This window comes from Macadamia integrifolia, chromosome 9, assembly GCF_013358625.1.
Source record: "Macadamia integrifolia cultivar HAES 741 chromosome 9, SCU_Mint_v3, whole genome shotgun sequence".
NCBI classification, from domain to species: Eukaryota; Viridiplantae; Streptophyta; class Magnoliopsida; order Proteales; family Proteaceae; genus Macadamia; species Macadamia integrifolia.
The window spans coordinates 7,312,770-7,331,028 of NC_056565.1; the positions used below are offsets into that span (position 1 = coordinate 7,312,770).

Here is an 18,259-nt window from a genome sequence, read left to right on the forward strand (position 1 = left end):
GGGGTACATTAAACATGAGACAAGGAAGCTCTTTTGCGAGAACCATATAAGCGTTCACCCACTATTCCCACACCTAAGCAAATTTCTTGAAATGCACTGGTATGAGGACTAAGCTTACTGGCAAGCTTGGGCCTGTAGACATCAGATTTTGTTTAGCTCTCGTTTCAAAGATAAATGTCCATTAGACTAAAAAGATATAGAGCCCTATTGGAAACAAACATAGACAGACGGACACGACAGGCAGGTAACAACCAACAACCAAATCAACTTGGAAATCCTTCTCTAAGCAGGCAAGTTCACCACTTTGTTCACCTTTCCCTGCACAGACTTCCATAATCCAAAGTCTACTGACTAATCAACACTGCTCACCTCTAGATTGTTCTCCCACAAGCATACAGTGCCATACAAATAGACTTTGCTATCAATTCCCATGATCTACATCTCTATAAGTCAGAAGGCACAAACCTCAGGAGCCATCCAACGGTAGGTTCCTGTTTCTGCAGTCATCATCTCAGTCACAGATTCCTCTCTTGCAAGACCAAAATCCGCTAGTTTCACAGACTTCTGATTCTCCGTAAGTAACAAATTGTCTGCACCATTATACTTTGCATCAGATAATTACTAAAGATTATTGCTCAGTTGCTCTTACATGATTTAGGTCAACACACAATCTAAAAGCACATAATCAATTTTCATATGGCACAATTGGAACACCAAAAATTATGCTCATAAGTTCAAGTGCCATTGACCCAAGAAACTTGCACATTTTCTAATAAACTCAGAGCGTCCATATAATTATTTACAAATCATTAGCCACAACTTTTAAACAGCATTAAGCAATGGTTTAAGAATATTACAGCCATAATCTAAGATAAGATATTTATCAGGATGTTCAGAAAACAAGTGCGGTAAGTAGTCCATACAATGGAAAGTACATAGCTACTAGTGTAGCGAACTACTGTAGTCAGGCATCACTCATTGTCTAGACCATATCATCCCAGGTGAGTATAGACAGATGCCCAGGATTATAGACACAAGCCCAGGCCACCAAGCAACTGCCTAGGCTTCTGCTTAGGAATTGGACTTATAAATATTTTCTAAAATTTTACCTTCCAAATGGAATTCTAATGCTAAGTAGTCATAATAGGTCATATGTTTGAGTTGTGAATATATATGTTTTTTATTCCAATGTTAATTAAAATTTAAAAATACAATACAGTTATTTGAGCCTTTATTTTGTTTTTGGCCTGCTACACTTAAACCAATTGATCCGAACATAGTTGTCTAGGCGTCGCCTAGACGTCTAGGTGCCTTCTTGGGTCCAAGGCAACAATACGCCTGTTTGATGCAAGAAAGGAAGTAGCCTTGGACACCTTAGCCTCACCACATGGCCTTGTGACAAAACGCCTATATTATATCAGTTTTTTGACACTTCACAAGTTTACATTAATTTATGTCTATTGCTTTGTTTTTTTATGAATATGCTTATATTATATCATATGCTTTGTTTATTATTATGCTAGCATTTTCATATTACATCATTACTAGCATATTTATATCATAAAAAATTGATATGGCTTCTATGTTGCATAGAAGCATAATTATATAAATTATCATAGTTATATTACATATATTGTACACCTAGACACACCTCCAATGTCAAGCATCCCCCAAAAAATATATCATACAGCTCAATATGTCATTCTTACCAGGCTTAAGATCTCTGTGTATAATCCCATTGGCATGTAGACAATCCATAGCCCGAGCAATATCAAGGGCAAAACCTATCGCTACACAAAGATCTAATTGTTTTGGACGAATAGTGAGTAAATACTTCCGGAGTGACATCCCTGGCAACAGCTCTGTAGCTATCACCATGAAAGGATCTTTACAAGCTCCAATGAACTGCAAAGGGATCAGAGAAGATATTGAATGCAATTAGGAGAAACTGAAATATGATCAAAGTAAGAAGAGAGGAGAATATGTGTAAACATCATGATGTTATACTCCAAGGATATAAGATACAACCATTAATTCTGAAGGGTTGGGGTGGCTGGACCAACAGCACATGCACAATTATCTACACGCTTAAAATCTAAACATTCTCAACTAAGAAGATCACCTTGACAAGGTTCTCATGTTTTACTCTAGACATCATTGTAACTTCACGGATAAAACGGCCTTCAAGTTTAGCTTTTTCTTCTGGGGTACTTCCACTATTGAGAACTTTGACAGCAATAACTTGGTCACAGTACCTGAATTATAAAATGGAGATAAAAATGTATCAATAAATCAGAATATGTACCAAATAAATATAAACAAAAAACAGAGCATTTGTCAAAAAGCAATTGATAGGCCAAAATTATGTGAATTGGAGAAGTACATGTCATGCTGATACTGTCCTTAGAAACCGGCGGCATTGGCAGTTTGGCACATTGATAGCGGCAATGGTAAGTTATACATTGAATATCACTGATATCTTTATGCCTGTTTGTATTAAGTATGCATGCATGTAAAAGAAAAAAAAAAAAATATATATATATATATATATGTTCTGTTGTTAAAATTCAGCATATGTTTGTGTATTACGATATGAATCTTAATGAATAAAAAGCAATATATCTTCCTATATCCATATGATATAAATACTTAATATGTTTGTGGGTTTCCCCATGTGAATCGAAATGGGAAAAAGAGGTGGGGGAAAGAACCAAAAACAGAAAGGTTTGTCCTGAATTCTCATGAGAGTAAAGGACACAATGACACATGAATACTTAATATGTTTGTGGGCCTTATTAGATAGTGGATTGAAGGAGCAAGGAGGCGGGGCGGAACCAAAAAAAAAAAACAGGAAATAAAGGTTTATCCTGGATTGTGAAAATAATAAAAGAGACGTGTGTCCAACAACAAATATTTGAAGGTCCATTTTCGTAAAATGGAGTGCCTTGAAGGTAAGCGAAACATATTCTAGCCGTTAGAATAATCATATATCATCAAGAGCAGAATCCCAAAATAAATTTGACAAAAAGCCTTTTTTTTTTTTTTTTAAATGCATAACTCTGGGATAAGAAAATTTTGATTGATCAATGATCTCAGCCTTGACAGTACGAATGCAAAAATAGCATATAACTATATCTCACATGGCCGAATAAGCTCATGCAAATATGAATGTATCAACAGCTCAAACAACGAAAATATGGACATCATAGTTTGTGGAAAGCTTATTCCTATTCCCCCCCCCCCCCTTTTCTCTATAATTTAAACAAAAAAAAAAAGGCCTCATTGATAAAACCCTCTATTTACCTTCCTTCATAAACTTTTCCATGGGCTCCCTCTCCAATCTTTGACCCGACGTATAGTAATTTTGGGTCTATCAGCAGTTTCTCATCAATCTGGAACTGTGGCGTTGGAATCAATCCATTCTGTGTGACTGGATGCTTCTCGAGCTGGCTGCCAAGCTCAACCGAGTTCTTCCTTGCAGTTTGCTTAAATTCCCCTTGATCATCTCTACCTTCTTTGCTCTCCTCCCCACAACTCATGCTGCAATCTCAAACGATTCCAAAACACTTCATTTAACTTATCCTCCTACCCCAACAACAGTATGCCCTTCCAGTTCAACCACAGCAACTTTGCAAAATTTCGTGAAATCATCAGCCCACCCTCCAACATCAAGCGAGGAACTAAACCCCTGAGACTCTTGGTCCTTTACACAAAACCAACTATCCAGACCAGAAATGAAAACTCTTCGCACAGAACGCAGAAATCCACAACTATTCCATCACAATTCCACTTACCTCTCAAAGAGTTCTCTTCATTTCTTTCCAAATTCATTTACAAAAGCTAAGGTAATAAACAAAACCTCGAAAATCGAAAAGGAAAAGGCTCTTATCTCAAAAGACAGCACCTTCTCAAACGTTGGTTACACACACTCAAAGCTGCCTCGAAATCTATGCCAAGCAGCCACTAAGATTAGGAAAACCGACAAAAAAAAAGTCACAGTTGCAGCTCAAACATCGCAAGAACTTCGGAATAAAAAGTAGAAACAGGAAAAATAAAAAATAAAACAAAAACAAAAGCTTAAATCCCCTTCACTGTTATTTTTAAAAGATTTTTGCGACTTGTTCTTAGATTAAAAAATCTTGCTCAAACTTCAAGATATCAATAAGAAAAAGAAAAAAAGAGAGAGAGAGAGAACTCTAGAGCTCAATATACTCTAAGTTGCGAAGTTGACTGTTTGTTGTTACTGTTGTTGATGTTGAAGAATCTCTGCAACTGGTTCTGAGAGATCAAAAACCTAGCCGTGAACTTCAAGAGCATCTCTCCCTATCTCTCTATTTCCCTTTGTGTCGCTCTTTAAAAGTCATAGCTTTCTGCGTGGCTAATGGTGAACGGAAGCGTCTCCGTCAAGATATCCTATCAGAGTTTTCTCCTCTTCTCCGGTCAGGGTTTCAATATAGCTTCTAATATAGCTTCTAAAAGCTTTTTTTTCCTTTTTTCCTTTTTTTTTTTTTTTTTATAGTGGAGGAGGAGTGAAGAGCGTGGGAGAGGGAGCAAAGATGAAAGAAAGTGAGTGTGGGACCCACACAAATATGGCTCAATAATATGTCCAATGGATCTGAGACACGTGGAGAGCATAGCATCAACGATTTGGACGTTCTTGGTCGTAGAAGGATAGCCTAACTATATGACCACACGGGTGGAGACAAATTGATCTTCTCCCTCTTCCCCTGCCGACTTCTCTCTCTATCTCTTTAATTTTAATTTTAATTTTTTTTATAAGTTCTGGAAATTCCTTTTATCCCATCGCTTTCTCTAAGAGAAAATAATAATAATAAAATAGCAGATTCCCGTTGCTTCTTATTCGCCTCGTGCTCAAAGAAAAGTCAAAACAAAATGACAAAAACTCTCATAGTGGCCCCCACCTTTGATGAAAACTTCTCAATATTACTACTCAAATTTCTATACCACACCCGCATATTACATTAGGTCTAGGTCTAAATTGTGTCGGTGGGGAGATTCAATATTATGAATATTAGCTGGACCTAATGGTGACCGTTTTGATTTAATAAGTAGGTGTTTAGGGGACGAAATTGTGACATTCAATTCAATCATATGTAAGTGTGTAAGAGTGATTATCCTTTGTAGTGAATGCGGTCGTATTGTGAGCATCAGATGGTTGAAACCATTTGAACATATACTTCGAAGTCATCTTAGTTATCAGATGCTCACCGTGTGGCCGCACTCATTGCAAAGGATAATTTTGCTCGTGTATAAATAGGTGTGTGTATATATAAGGGTAGATGGTCGTTGGTTCTACTTTTCTTCTTTCTTTTTTTGTGAAATGGTCGTTGGTTCTACTAATACCCTGTAAATTGATCATTGACCAATTACGCTCAATAGAATAGAGCAGCAAAAGGGGGGGAAGTTCACATGTAAATTTTCAATTTTCTTGAGAAAATATGAAAATTGCTAAGTGATAAAATAGAGTTATAAAAATGTTGGATTATGAGAAGATGCCTAATTTGGGTTGAACCGATTCAAATCGAAATCAAACCATTGATAAATTTTACTTTTGATCCGATTCAGTTATAATTGAAATCAAACCAAACCGATCCATTATATTCTTTTATTTCCAATTAAAAAAATAAAAAATAAGAGAATGCAATCAAATCGTAATTAATACGTAAAAGTCTCGTGCGGCTAATTCTCGAAGGGAGAGATTGGCTGCTCTTATTAAATCCACGTGACAGCCACGCGCTTTAGAATCTGAATCACATATTTGATTCATGCGGTAGCATGTGCCTCCACGCTCCTTTTGTTTGACATGTACATTGTTCCATTTGTAGAAGCTACTAGACAGGAAGTAAGGCAATACTCAAAAAAACATGTCATAACCATTGCATGACAAGTGGCTACGACCCATTTCTCCCTCATTTTTGATAAATATGCCTCCGTGATACCCATTTAACCTATAGTTAGTAAGTAGATGTATTATACACGTATAATATATCTTGTTACCACCAAAATAATGAAGTGAGAAATCATGATCATTGTCTCAAAAAATTATTTAATGAATCGCTAAGAATAGTTTTTAAAATAATTAGAGTGTAACTTATCATTATGTTATTATTAAAAATCATATTTTTTTAATGTAAATATAAAATAATATATTTTATCATCATCGGAAAAAAATACATATATTATACCAATGGGGCAAAATAAATGGGGTTTATGGGCTCTTCATTTCACCTCTTGTTTTGTTCTCATAGAAGCCCAAGAACCCCAACTCGGTAGTTAACGCTGGAGCTGGAGAAAGAAAAAAGAGTGACTACATAAAGATTTCTATATGAATCCATCGATTATCAGTCCCTCAAAACTCTCTTTCAAAATGCATTATTTTATTATAGAGTTATCAAACAATATTTTCATTTTTATTAAAAAAATGTAATTTGAGAATGTTAACGTGCATCATGGAATGAGAATGCACTCCAAACGTAGTCTAGACTTAACAAAGGCCTTGTTAGCAAGCTCATGAATCTATATTCTTCTTCTATTTTTGGAGGAGGGTGGGGGAGGGTGTAAATAACACCAAGAATCTATCAACATGACAATTGATCATCATCATGATGTCCGAAATAGCAACAATGTTTTAAAGGGAACCATTAGAATCTATGGCCATGAAAGGACAAAGTAAGAATAATAATGGAGATGGTGGAGAGAGCTAGACCCACCTCTAATTTCAGGTTGGTGATATTGAATGATACAACCTAACATTGTACCCATATTAGTATATTACTATGGTTTAACCCACTAACGATTGATAGCACATGCTTTCATATTCCCGTTCTTCTTAATTCACTGCATTTATATTTAGGGGAAAAAAAACGCAACCTAATCGTGTGGATCTTGGGATTGAGCTCCTCTGTGATACAATACAATATTTGGTGCGCATCCAATGGCTAAAAATGCCTTGGCACGGAGTCCAAGGCGGTCGCACGTAGCTCAAGATGTTTATAGGCATTGGATGTGCGTTGGACACTCTATTGCACCACAGAGGAGCCAAATCAATGGATCGTATACCAAGACACATAATGATGTAAACTTACGGCCTTAGTACTTGTAAAATATCAAAACTCCATTATTTTTGATGACCTAATGTGCATTACTGTTGGCTGCTCTGATGATAAGGTTACACACGACTAGGTATTCAATAGGATATGAAATCCCAACCCTCATTCGAAAAAAAATTAATAATAATTCACAACTCCATCATAAGTCTTTTTTTTCTTTTTCGTAGGAACTCCATCATAAGTCTTGATAGTTATGTGAAAGTGACAAGCAAGGAAAACTTGCAACCATGCGTTCCATCAAGCTGGAATTCTTACAATAAATAAATGAGCCTACCATGCATGCATGGACTGACTTTGAATGCTTGAGAAGTCAGTTTGCTGAGGTCTAGAGAGAAGTGTGTAGCTTAGACTCATAGTACAAATAAGTTTTTAAATCCCAAAATCCAGAAGAATATTTTCTTCTTTTTTTTTTTTAAGTTTTTTATTTAAAAATACTGTGGATATGAATATAGGAGACGAGTTTAATTGATATTCTATTATTTTATTTATATAATTAAAATCGATGAAGTTTTTCGATTTGATTCACCCTTTTCAAAACTTGGTACTCTGGTGAGTCAAACTTAGTTGGTGCTTTTTTTTTTTTTTCAAAGAGATTATGGTTGCTTTGTAGATGACACAATAAAAAGAGCTAAAAATAATTAAGACAATGAACGAAAAATCTAGGGTTTTGTTTGGTTATAAACCAATTACATCACGTTAATAAAAATTCAAACTAACTTGGACTCGGTATGATCATTTCTTAAACTTAGATGAGTCTTAATAACTCTTGCCTATCTATGTTTCGTACTTTTTTTATTCAACTCGAGTGACTTGCACGTGAGTCAAACACATGATTTTCCAACTATGATTTTACTGACTAAAGTTAGTGGAGAAATGATAAAAATGGAAATCATAATGCATGCATGGCAAATTTCAAAAGAAATCTGAAAATTAACATTAATTGAAATAGTAATTTTCAACCCTTGGGTACAAATTAAACTTGTTATCATAACTGACTCATAAGGTTTAAAACTCAGCATCGGTCAAGACCAAACTGATTTATCCTTTTTCATTTTTAATGAGTATTTTTTTACCATTTTATCCCTATACTTTACTAGTGAATTGACATTGAAATAGTCAAGATTACGGATCAATCTTGACCAATACCAATCCAATCAAATTTTCGAAATCATGCTAATCAAACCCGCTTATTGATGAATTGACATAGAGAGCACACCATTTGTCACCTCCCCCACCTCCCCTCTTTAGTTTTAGCGAAAAATATGTTTACGAGAGAATGATCATTATGACAAAAAAGTGCATTTTTCCACCGATAAGGAGATGGGTGATCAAGCAGTTTAGAATGATCTAGTAAGAAGTGTCTAACAAAAAAAGAATGAATATAGGGTCCACAAATGGAATATGTATAGATGTGGGCAAAAATCTACACAATAATGTTGTGGTCTTTCTTTTTTTCTCATAACTAGGTCTATAGACATAGTGCTAATTATAGCATTTGATTCTCACACTGAATAATGGTTGTCTTCCTATGTTTCATGGTCGTGGGGTATAGATTGGTTTACGAGTGTGAATGCTAAACGCGCTCAATGTTATGGCAAAGGAAGAGGCACGTGGGGTAGTGAAATCAAATCTAACGCGCTTGTGACGTGAAGGGTGTAAAGTTATTCATTTTATGATTCCAATTGCACTATTTAAAACTTCATCATGAATTAATTGCTGAAAAACGTACTCTTTTAAAAAACATAGAGCAGAAGTCTCTCTCTCTCACATACGTATCAGTACTTTATCGGCATGTTGGTGTATCATCGGAGGTTGACATGTATCGGTATCATTAGATTACTTTATGATTTTGTTAGATTGTTAAGGCTTTCATATCGAACCTTAATTGATTATCGTATAGATAATTAAAATATGATATTAAATCAAAACATGAAAGATCGATTTATATTTTGTACCTAGTGTGCTAAAGATGAAGTCAATGCGATTCCCTTCTATCTTCTACAACCCCTCATACTTTTTTGGGTTCTCTCACTAATGTGGCAAAGTAGAAGAGACTTTGGGAACCTAAAACCTAATAAATATAATATTTTCATGACCCAAAACCTTAAACTACAATTAGTTAGATCAATATATCCTTAAACTGGAAAGTGAATCAAACCGATTATGTAATATGACTCTCACTTATTTAATCAATCCAAATAATTAACTAAATCAATAATTCTAAGGATCTCCCACTTAGATTACATTAATTATAAAGATGCCTTTTAAATTTATGTGATCATTGAATTCTATTACATTTTTATTTTTTATTTTTTGGTAGAAAGAATTCCATTACATTAATCAGTCTAACTTGTGATCAAGTCGATGAAAAACAATTAGCATTTCTTAAATAATACATATCTAATAACTTAGGCGTTCAATAAACATATCGAATAAGAACTTTATGAACTATGTAACTATAATTAAGTAAAACTTAATACGATGCATGGTGGTTTGCTGAACTGCCCATTAGACAAAGACAATGACCCTTCACCAGTTTGGATATTATACCGATATTATACATATCGGCAAAAAAGGATCACTTTTTAATTTACATCCAATCTCGATCCGGTATAATATGATCCGTATCGGTATGATAGTCTAACTCATCTTTTGGAAGGTCTAGTGCTCATCATGCTTGGTGGAGGTTTTTGCTTTTGGTAAAGATGCCATGCCACTATGCACCGTACATTAAGTATATGAATAGACCGTATGATGCATTGACACGTGTTAATAAAGATTGTAATGGGTGAATGAGTGACCCTTTTTAGTATTTAAAAAAAAAAAATTTGGTTAAGCACTTAGGCTCCGAGTAAAAGATCCAATATATTATTGATAGATCCGAATCTGATTCAGATCCATGAGATTGGATTGGATTTTTTTTTTTTTAACTAAAAATTTGGATTGTATGCGGTGATAATCCAATTTATTTAAGTGGTTAGTGCGGATATCATAGTTTTAGGTATCCGTTTCTTTTTTAACACAAAAAACATAGAAAAGAGGCATCCGTTTCGTATCAATCGGTTAGGAAACCATACTGATGGTGTGTAGAGGGTATCAAGAAATAATAAATGTATTTTCAACTTTATATTATAGATATAAAGTATTTATGATCTTAAATGGATGTATTTTTTATCACCCATGGTGGAGGAAAACTTTATACCTATAAAAAATCATTGTCGATATTGCACAACTGTATAGCCAGCACTGCCTTGTACTCCACTTGTCTGTTACTCCTCTTTAATACTTTTGGTTCGAATAATTTTGGGATTGGCTGAAATTTATCAAAACTCAATTGGAATCGGCTGACTCAGTCTAACTAGGTCCAACTTACTATATATAAAATTGGGTTAATTGGACTTAATCAATTCAAGATAAAGTCAATTTACCACAATACACTAGTACATGTACTCTTCCTCTATGAGTGAGGCTCTATCCAGATTTATATATGGATCTCCCCAGCATCCAAGAAAGACTTCATCCAAATTTGCAATTCATTGGAGGAGACATCTTCTTTTCTATGATGAACACCCCACCATTACATTGAATGATGAACTTAGTCAACATTCTCCTTTGACCCCAACCAATAGATAACACACAATCAAGCCAAGCCCTTGCTCTCTGGAATTTATATATTCTAGTCGAGAAGGCTAGGAGAAGAGAGGGGAAGGGAACTGAAATGTGACTCTTTTATTACATTACAATATGATCTTATTTTTATAATCATTTATAGACTAGTATTTGTAAATTAGTTTCAAAAATAATATAACAAATTGGCTAATCATGTTAGATATATTTAGATAAAATTTTATATTTTTCCAATTAAGAGAATTATTTATATCACAATCTTTACGATATATTGCACAAAAACTATAACAATATAACAAACAAGTTCCGATTGAAAAATATATCAGTCATTTTTTTTTTTTTTGAAATAATTTAATTATTTCCTTCCTTCAATGAAACCAAATGAATTCTCTCTGTTGAAAGATAATTTGCACAATTTTTCCTTTACATATAGATTGGTTCCTTTAATAAATAAAATTTCAAAATGAAAGATACTTCATATTAAAGGATAAATAATAGTAGGATAACCCTATCCTCATGGAAGACATAAAATGAGAAATTGTCGGTGACGTGCACGGCAGAGTTAGTAGTTGGAGTGTTGGACCACATTCCTTATTCCAACAAATGCGAAGTTAGATCCAATCCAAGCACCAATCATGGAGGAGGCCAAATTGCCAAATTGGACATTAAAATATAAATATTTTGATTGGAATATGTCATAAGGTTACCAAACACATGGACCACGAGGGTTAGGTTTTAGGTCCTGAAGAATTCAAATTTGGCAATCTAAATAGATATTGGTGACCTATTATTGACCAATAAAGGTAATTTATGGGCTAAAGATTGTGAAACTTCAAATACTTTCTACAAAAAAACGTGGCTATGGAAAGGTCAATTCCGATCCTTAGGCAATTTTAGAAGAGCTGTTCAAGGGTTGGTGATGGTGCATGGGTCCCATAGTTCTAAAGTCGTTCACTTGGTTTAAAAACTCGGAATTGGGATCCGGATCGGCCATTATCAACCTAGATCATGGTTTTGAGGAATTGGATCGAATTGATTGAAATCAATAGGATTGGATTGGTATCGGTCTTGACTGATCCCAATTCTTGATCGATATCATATCAATGGATCAGTATGGACAAGGGATAAAATGGTCAAAATTCTGACTTTAAACATAAAATAAGAGGTATTTTTATCTAATCCAGAGTAATTCGAATTAATATTGGCCTTCACCAATCCTATTCCCGATATCGAGTTCTCAAATCATGGTCTAGATTGACCTTGGAGTTGGTATATATATTCAAGGTAGTGACTAGTGAGGGCTTTTTTTGTATGTAATAAGCATGAACCAAACTGGTGAGAATTAGGATGAACTGCTTTTAAAACTCGAGTTATTGATAAAAGGATTTTATTATTGATATATCTTGAAGTGTTGAGTAATTTATAACTTTATTTTTTTCATCCTCTTAGTATAACATATATATTTTTTTTCATCGAGGATAAAATCTTATCATTTTACATGTATATCCGAGATGCGTGACATATTTAATGACCTGAAGTAAGGTATTAAATATTGGTATCATATCGGTAGACCGACGGCATTGATATTAAGAGTAAAACGGTCAAAAAATTGACTTTTTTTAATCTAAATTTAAGGGCAAAATAGTATGAAAAAAACAAAAAAAAAGTTAGTGATATTTATGGTATTAGACTACATGCATGCATGCCTCAACATGATCTTATTATAAAGTCGTATAGAAAAAGTTCAAATGTAGCCTGTCGGCAAAGGTCGGAGAAATTGCTTTCAAGAGGTAGTGTATTTTAACTTCTATAGAGAAGAATCCTTTTCAAGATAGAAATAGTCATCTTGGTGACAAAATATGTGTTCCTAGTTAAGCCGTTAAGACTGGACTTTTGAGTTCATAGTGACTGAAATGAACCCCTGGAGACCCGGACGAGTAGAAATATCCCAAGATGTGAGACCAAGACTTTTCATGCATTTTCTGTATTCCAAGTCTGGCTCAGTTTGTTCCACTCTTAGAATAGATTTAGAAATCGATATCAGAATGGCCTTGATCGATATTGGATCAGTTCAAGGATAAAATTTGAGGGTTTAAAAAATAAAAAAGAATTTGAATTATTTTTTCTGGGGTGGGGGGCAAAATCGTTCCAACCAGTCTAATATGGTCAATCCGTATCAATATCAGTATTACCATTGACCAATATCGACACTGATATTGTGAACTAAATCTTTTATCTCTTAGTAAGTTTAAAAAGTTGGAATCTACTAGGGATTGATTCCGATTTAAATCGTCTCAAAATAGGTTAGGAATCTACTAGGGATTGATTCCGATTTAAATTGTCTCAAAATAGGTTAGGAATCTACTAGGGATTGATTCCGATTTAAATCGTCTCAAAATAGGTTAGGAATCTCAAAATAGGTCAGCATAGAATTGAAATCAAGGTTTGTCTAGCAGATTTTATTAATTTGAGTAACCTACCTAATAAGGCCTTCTTATGCCATATGGACAAATGACGTGGCTATTCCCACCTTCGAAAAAAGCACAACATTTGTACTTTATATTAGACACATGTAATTTGAAAGCTTAATTCAAATCATCCCATCAACAGTACCTAAACTACAATTGTGTTTTTCCATAGGATTAATTTTTCAAAGCTATGTTCAGTTATTACTAAACTCAGTTTGGGTTGAAATTTGATATTGTGCATGGATTCTTGGGTCAACCTGTCTACAAAATCAAGGCTCTAGTTGGGTCCATGTTTGGGTCAATTAGAAAGGCCGTCAATCTGGGATGCGTGACTTCCTAGGCCACAAAACACATAAAGATCACATCATTAGAAAAAAAAAAAAAAAAAAAAAAAAAAGGGAGGTCTTTTGAAAAACAATGTGGCCCTAGTGTAATGAGAGCACTCAGGAGTAGGGGTGTCAATATCCAAACCGGACCGGTTAAACCGGACCGGACCGATTAAGCCCGATCCAAACCGAACCGATGGCTTATTGGGCCGGTTTCGGTTTGTATATTAAATTGAATCCGGTCTCGGTTCGGTTCGGGTTAGCCCGTTGGGCCACCGAAAGCGCCGGAAATATGCACCGAAACCGGAACCGATCCAAACCGACCCGAGCCCACCGTTTAACCCCTAAATACAAAATTGCAAATTCGACATTTTAACCTCAAAACACTTCAACCTTTCAAAACCTGAAAACCCTAATTTTTCAAAGAGCGAGTGAGCAGCAGGCAGCCCAGGTTGGTGACGCCGTGACGCCGTGAGTGAGTGAGCAGCAGGCAGCAGCGGCCAACAGCCAGCGGACCAGCGGTTATGGCCATGGGCCCTAGCGCCGGAGTTGGCGAACGTAATAGCGACGGCGGCAAGCGATGTGTACAGAGTACAGTTATGGCCTTATGGGGTGTTTGTGCTGGAGGTGGCGTGCGGCCGGAGACCCATTGAAAAGTCGTCTGATGACGAGCCGCTGCTGATCGATTGGCCGATTGGGTGAAACCGTGAAAGAGATTGATGATGACGCTGTTTGGGCGTCGTCTCCTTTGATGAAAACTCCTCCATTTTTTTTTTCTTGGGATTTCTTCCTTCCTCTCTTTCCTCTACTTCAGTTCTGGACGTTCTTGACTCTTCATATGAGTTCTCGTCTGCAACTCTGGCCTTTATTTTAATTTGGTGGTTGGGTTTCTGCGACAAATTGATTGTGTCACCTTCATAAATATTTAATTGAGCCAACTGCCGGTATCAAACCGAACCCAAACTGCACCGAAACCGACACCGGACCGAAACCGATAAATCCTTAATGGGTCGGTTTCGGTCAGGTCTAAAGTCACACCGAAACCGGTGGAACCGGACTGAAACCGCACCAAACCGGACCGTTGACACCCCTACTCAGGAGCATCAATGATAGGGTGAGATCTCCACATTTCACGAGGAATGGGGTGCAATGACCATGCTGTCTTTTAAACTCCTTTTTCCCTAAAGAAATAAAGGATTGAGTTCCATGTCTGACTGCGTAGTATACGGTAGCACTTCCCAGTGCAAAAGAGAGATAAACACATGGAGGAGGCGCTTGTGTTACGCATCCTCGCAGCATTTTTTTCTCCAAAAAAAAAAAAAAATCTGAAAAAATAAAACTAGCATTGTTACATGGAGCTTTAAGCATCAAAAATGGTATACCAAAAGGATAGGAAGCAATAAAAGATGTGTGAAATGAAACAATAAAATCATGATTTTTTTTTGGTAATATTTCACCAAAGCAACGAATAAATTATTTAAAAAACAATTGCCTGGAGAAATAAACTATAGGAATTTTATCCTTATATTTTCAATTATCTAAATTAAGGGTTGGCGTCAGGTGGGTTGGGCTGGGTGAAAGGTGGTCCGTGCCAACCCAAGGCATAGGAAATCAAGCCCAGTTCCAACTCAATCCGACATCATTTTGGTTTTTAGCCCAAGAGCCCAAGAGCCCAAGAGCCCAAGCCCAATCTAATCAAATTTATTTAAACCATCCCTAAGCTCGTTTTTCTTGGGATGCATTGCGCTGTAGCAATTACCTCAACTTTAGGCTCCGTTTGGTCGCAAGTGAAATCAAAGGGAAGGCACATGACTGTGTTGTACATGTGACACACAAGGTTCTACTTCACGATATCGACACTGAGTTGTCATCAATACAATGGATTAAAATCGTACAAATCCACTGTGAGATAGTACCGGACCCTTCCTTGCCCTTCGACCCACCTGGAGTTGGGTTTTCCCTGTTCACCTACCCGTTAATGGGTTAAAAGACTTCAACCCAACCTCAGGTCTTTTCGGATTTAGGTTCGGATGAAACCCACTCACGTGCCTAAACCTAATCTAAATAATTATCTCCTTTCAACTTGAAGTATTTAATGTGCATAGCCATCTCCGTCCATTATTTGGACACTTTGTTCCAAATTGACCAAATCATTCTTGATTTGTAAGGTTCACAATGGTAAGCCATCGACTTTTCCGGTCACCAATCCACACTAAGAATATAATCATAATAATACCGAACAAACAAGCACCTAAATAAACCTCTCCATTTGACTCATAATGCGTAAAAACTGAATCATTTTTAGTTCTTAAAAAAAAAAAAAGCATTTTAACCATGGACTTTAGTTATAACAAGGTCAATGAAAAGTGAAGATAATTGCTTGCTCAATTGGTCGGTATTTTCCACTGATAAAATTTGATTGAATATAATCGAATAAATGGAGTTCAAAAAAATCCAATAATAATTAATATTTTAATATTTTTTTAGAGCCGATATGCAATTGGTTCAAAGAAGCTTTGCCTTTTATTTATTAATAAAATGACAAAGTTTTTCTGGTCTAGCGTGGTCCCTGTACCACAAACATCGATGGCATGCAATAACCACCGTGCCCCTCTTAGGTGCATGTGTGCCCCTATGTCTGGGCATAGAGCCGCTCTCAGATAGAAAACACTTGCCCTGTACTTAATCCTTTGATTATTATCTATTATAATTATTAATAAATCAAATATATGATGTTTGAGGCTTATAGGAATTCAATTTAAGATAATAAACTTTTTTTTGTTCGAATAAGATGATAATTAAAGTATGAGAGAAAAAACATTGCTCGAGAGTATCCCCTATATCTTCTCACATGGGGCAATGATCTCCACTCCCTTTGGATGCCTGTTGTTTGCTCAAATTAGTCTTCTCATTAGCACAAGGACCACGCAGCTTAGTAGCAAACCCCTTCCCTTGCAGTATATAGTAATGGTAGAAATTGGGTATACTGCTAACTTTTCTGTACCTAACTGCTCAACCAATGAGGAGCTGAGATGAAAAGAATATGGGGATTATTTCCAAAATGAAAGAAAGAGACAATGACACAGGTTGGACAAGCTTTACCCTGTGTTAGTTATATTAATTTTTATATATTGATAACTGATAAGAGATTAATAACTAAAATTGATAAGAAATCGAAAATGAACCAAACCAATAGCGAATCAAATTTAATTTTGAAATGGCAGATGTTTTTCTTATCGATCGATTTCAATCTGAACCAATATGTGCTGAGGGCCTGGTCAACCCGGCCGGGCCACCGACGGATTCAAACCCTACCTCTCTTTTTCTTTATTTTTTATTTGAAGTGGCAAATTAGTAGATACGGACAATGAGCAATTGGTTGAAGGTACCTTTCCATGGAATATATAAAACAATTTCCCATGTTACTAGTTGTAATTAAGATATTTAGACGTGTTAGCTACGCAGAATCTTTCAATTTAATCTTAATTAATATTTTAATAATAATATCATTAATTTTTCCTTCCATTAAGGTATTCGCAGTCAATGCCTCAATGGGTTTGGTTAGATAATCTGGCATTATGGATTGTGCATTTGAGCCAAATGCATTCTGTTCGGATGCGGGTTTCATTAACCCGTAGTGAATGTGACCCGATTGTCCATTGTAAAGTCTCACAATAACTCGAACATGTAATCCAATCGGTTGAATTGGCTTATCTTGATCGGGTTCAGCTCCAATTCTGTTTGATTCAGTGTGGCGTGTTCGGTCCTTTAATGGAAACTAGGGTTACTGCATGTTTTCTCAATTCTAATTGATTTCTCATTGATCCTAATTGATTCCAATATGAGAGCAATTCAGAACCTGGTTATGGGTTTTTAATCCCTATTGTAAAGGAAGTGAGAGAAAATGTGGAACATTTTTAGAGTTTTGTTAATAATGTGAAGAGTGGATTCAGTGCGTAGCACGCGAGCATGCATCTTCTGCTTGAAGAGCACACGTCAAGAGGTAAGTGGATTAACTCCTATCCCTAGATATCCAAAGGTTAGAATTGTCATATCATTCATTCATATGGACTTGATGAATAACGTATTTGGAAAAGTTACATAGTGCTGAAAATATGTCTTATTAAATTATGGAAGATTCTCTTTATGAAATTAATTGTTGGATGGAAAGTTATGCTCTTCAGTGTCAACATTTTGGATTCAACATCTATTGTATTTTTTACAGTTAAGCCGAATGTAATTAACTAAAGTTGAATTGTCAACAATTTTTTGAAATTTTTTTTCTTGAGCCAGCGTAGCTATATAGGCGATTTGATGCCGAACCCACTTACACATTATTTTATTTCTCTATACAGTTTGTGGGGAAAGTTTTCCTATACCATGCGGTGAAGGAATCGTACAATTATCAATGACCGTCAATATCTGGCCCTTTTTTTACGAATGGTTGATAATAACCCTCACTATTCCCCTATTTTTATATGGATACCATCGAAAGGGCTTTGTCAATGAATTCTAACTAGACCATGGTTGGTGGAAAACTTGATCTATAGTTATTAGTGTCAAAGTGTACGTGAAGGTTTTTAGAATCACAAGAGAGATATTTGAGCCATCTATTTTCATAGTTTTTTTCTTCTTCTTCTATTTGCAAAAAATATGGCTGTAAATATCTGGCCCTATTTATGAATGATTGATAATAACCCCCTCCGTT

At 35.6% G+C, this 18,259-nt stretch overlaps 1 protein-coding gene across 2 annotated transcripts in view; it reads right to left on the reverse strand.

The window, feature by feature from the left end:
• LOC122089296 (serine/threonine-protein kinase STY13-like) overlaps positions 1-4,470 on the reverse strand; it is an 8,798-nt gene extending 4,328 nt beyond the window's left edge. Inside the window, exons 1-4 of one of the 2 annotated variants that reach the window (XM_042658900.1) lie at positions 3,304-4,470; positions 2,123-2,255; positions 1,710-1,905; positions 466-590 (exon numbers count right to left, since the gene is read on the reverse strand). In XM_042658900.1, the coding sequence (XP_042514834.1) occupies positions 466-590; positions 1,710-1,905; positions 2,123-2,255; positions 3,304-3,539 (690 nt within the window). In that variant the 5' untranslated portion in view covers positions 3,540-4,470. The remainder of the gene's footprint in view (positions 1-465; positions 591-1,709; positions 1,906-2,122; positions 2,256-3,303) is intronic. The other variant, XM_042658899.1, reaches the window with a different exon arrangement.
• Between the last annotated feature and the right edge of the window lie 13,789 nt (positions 4,471-18,259).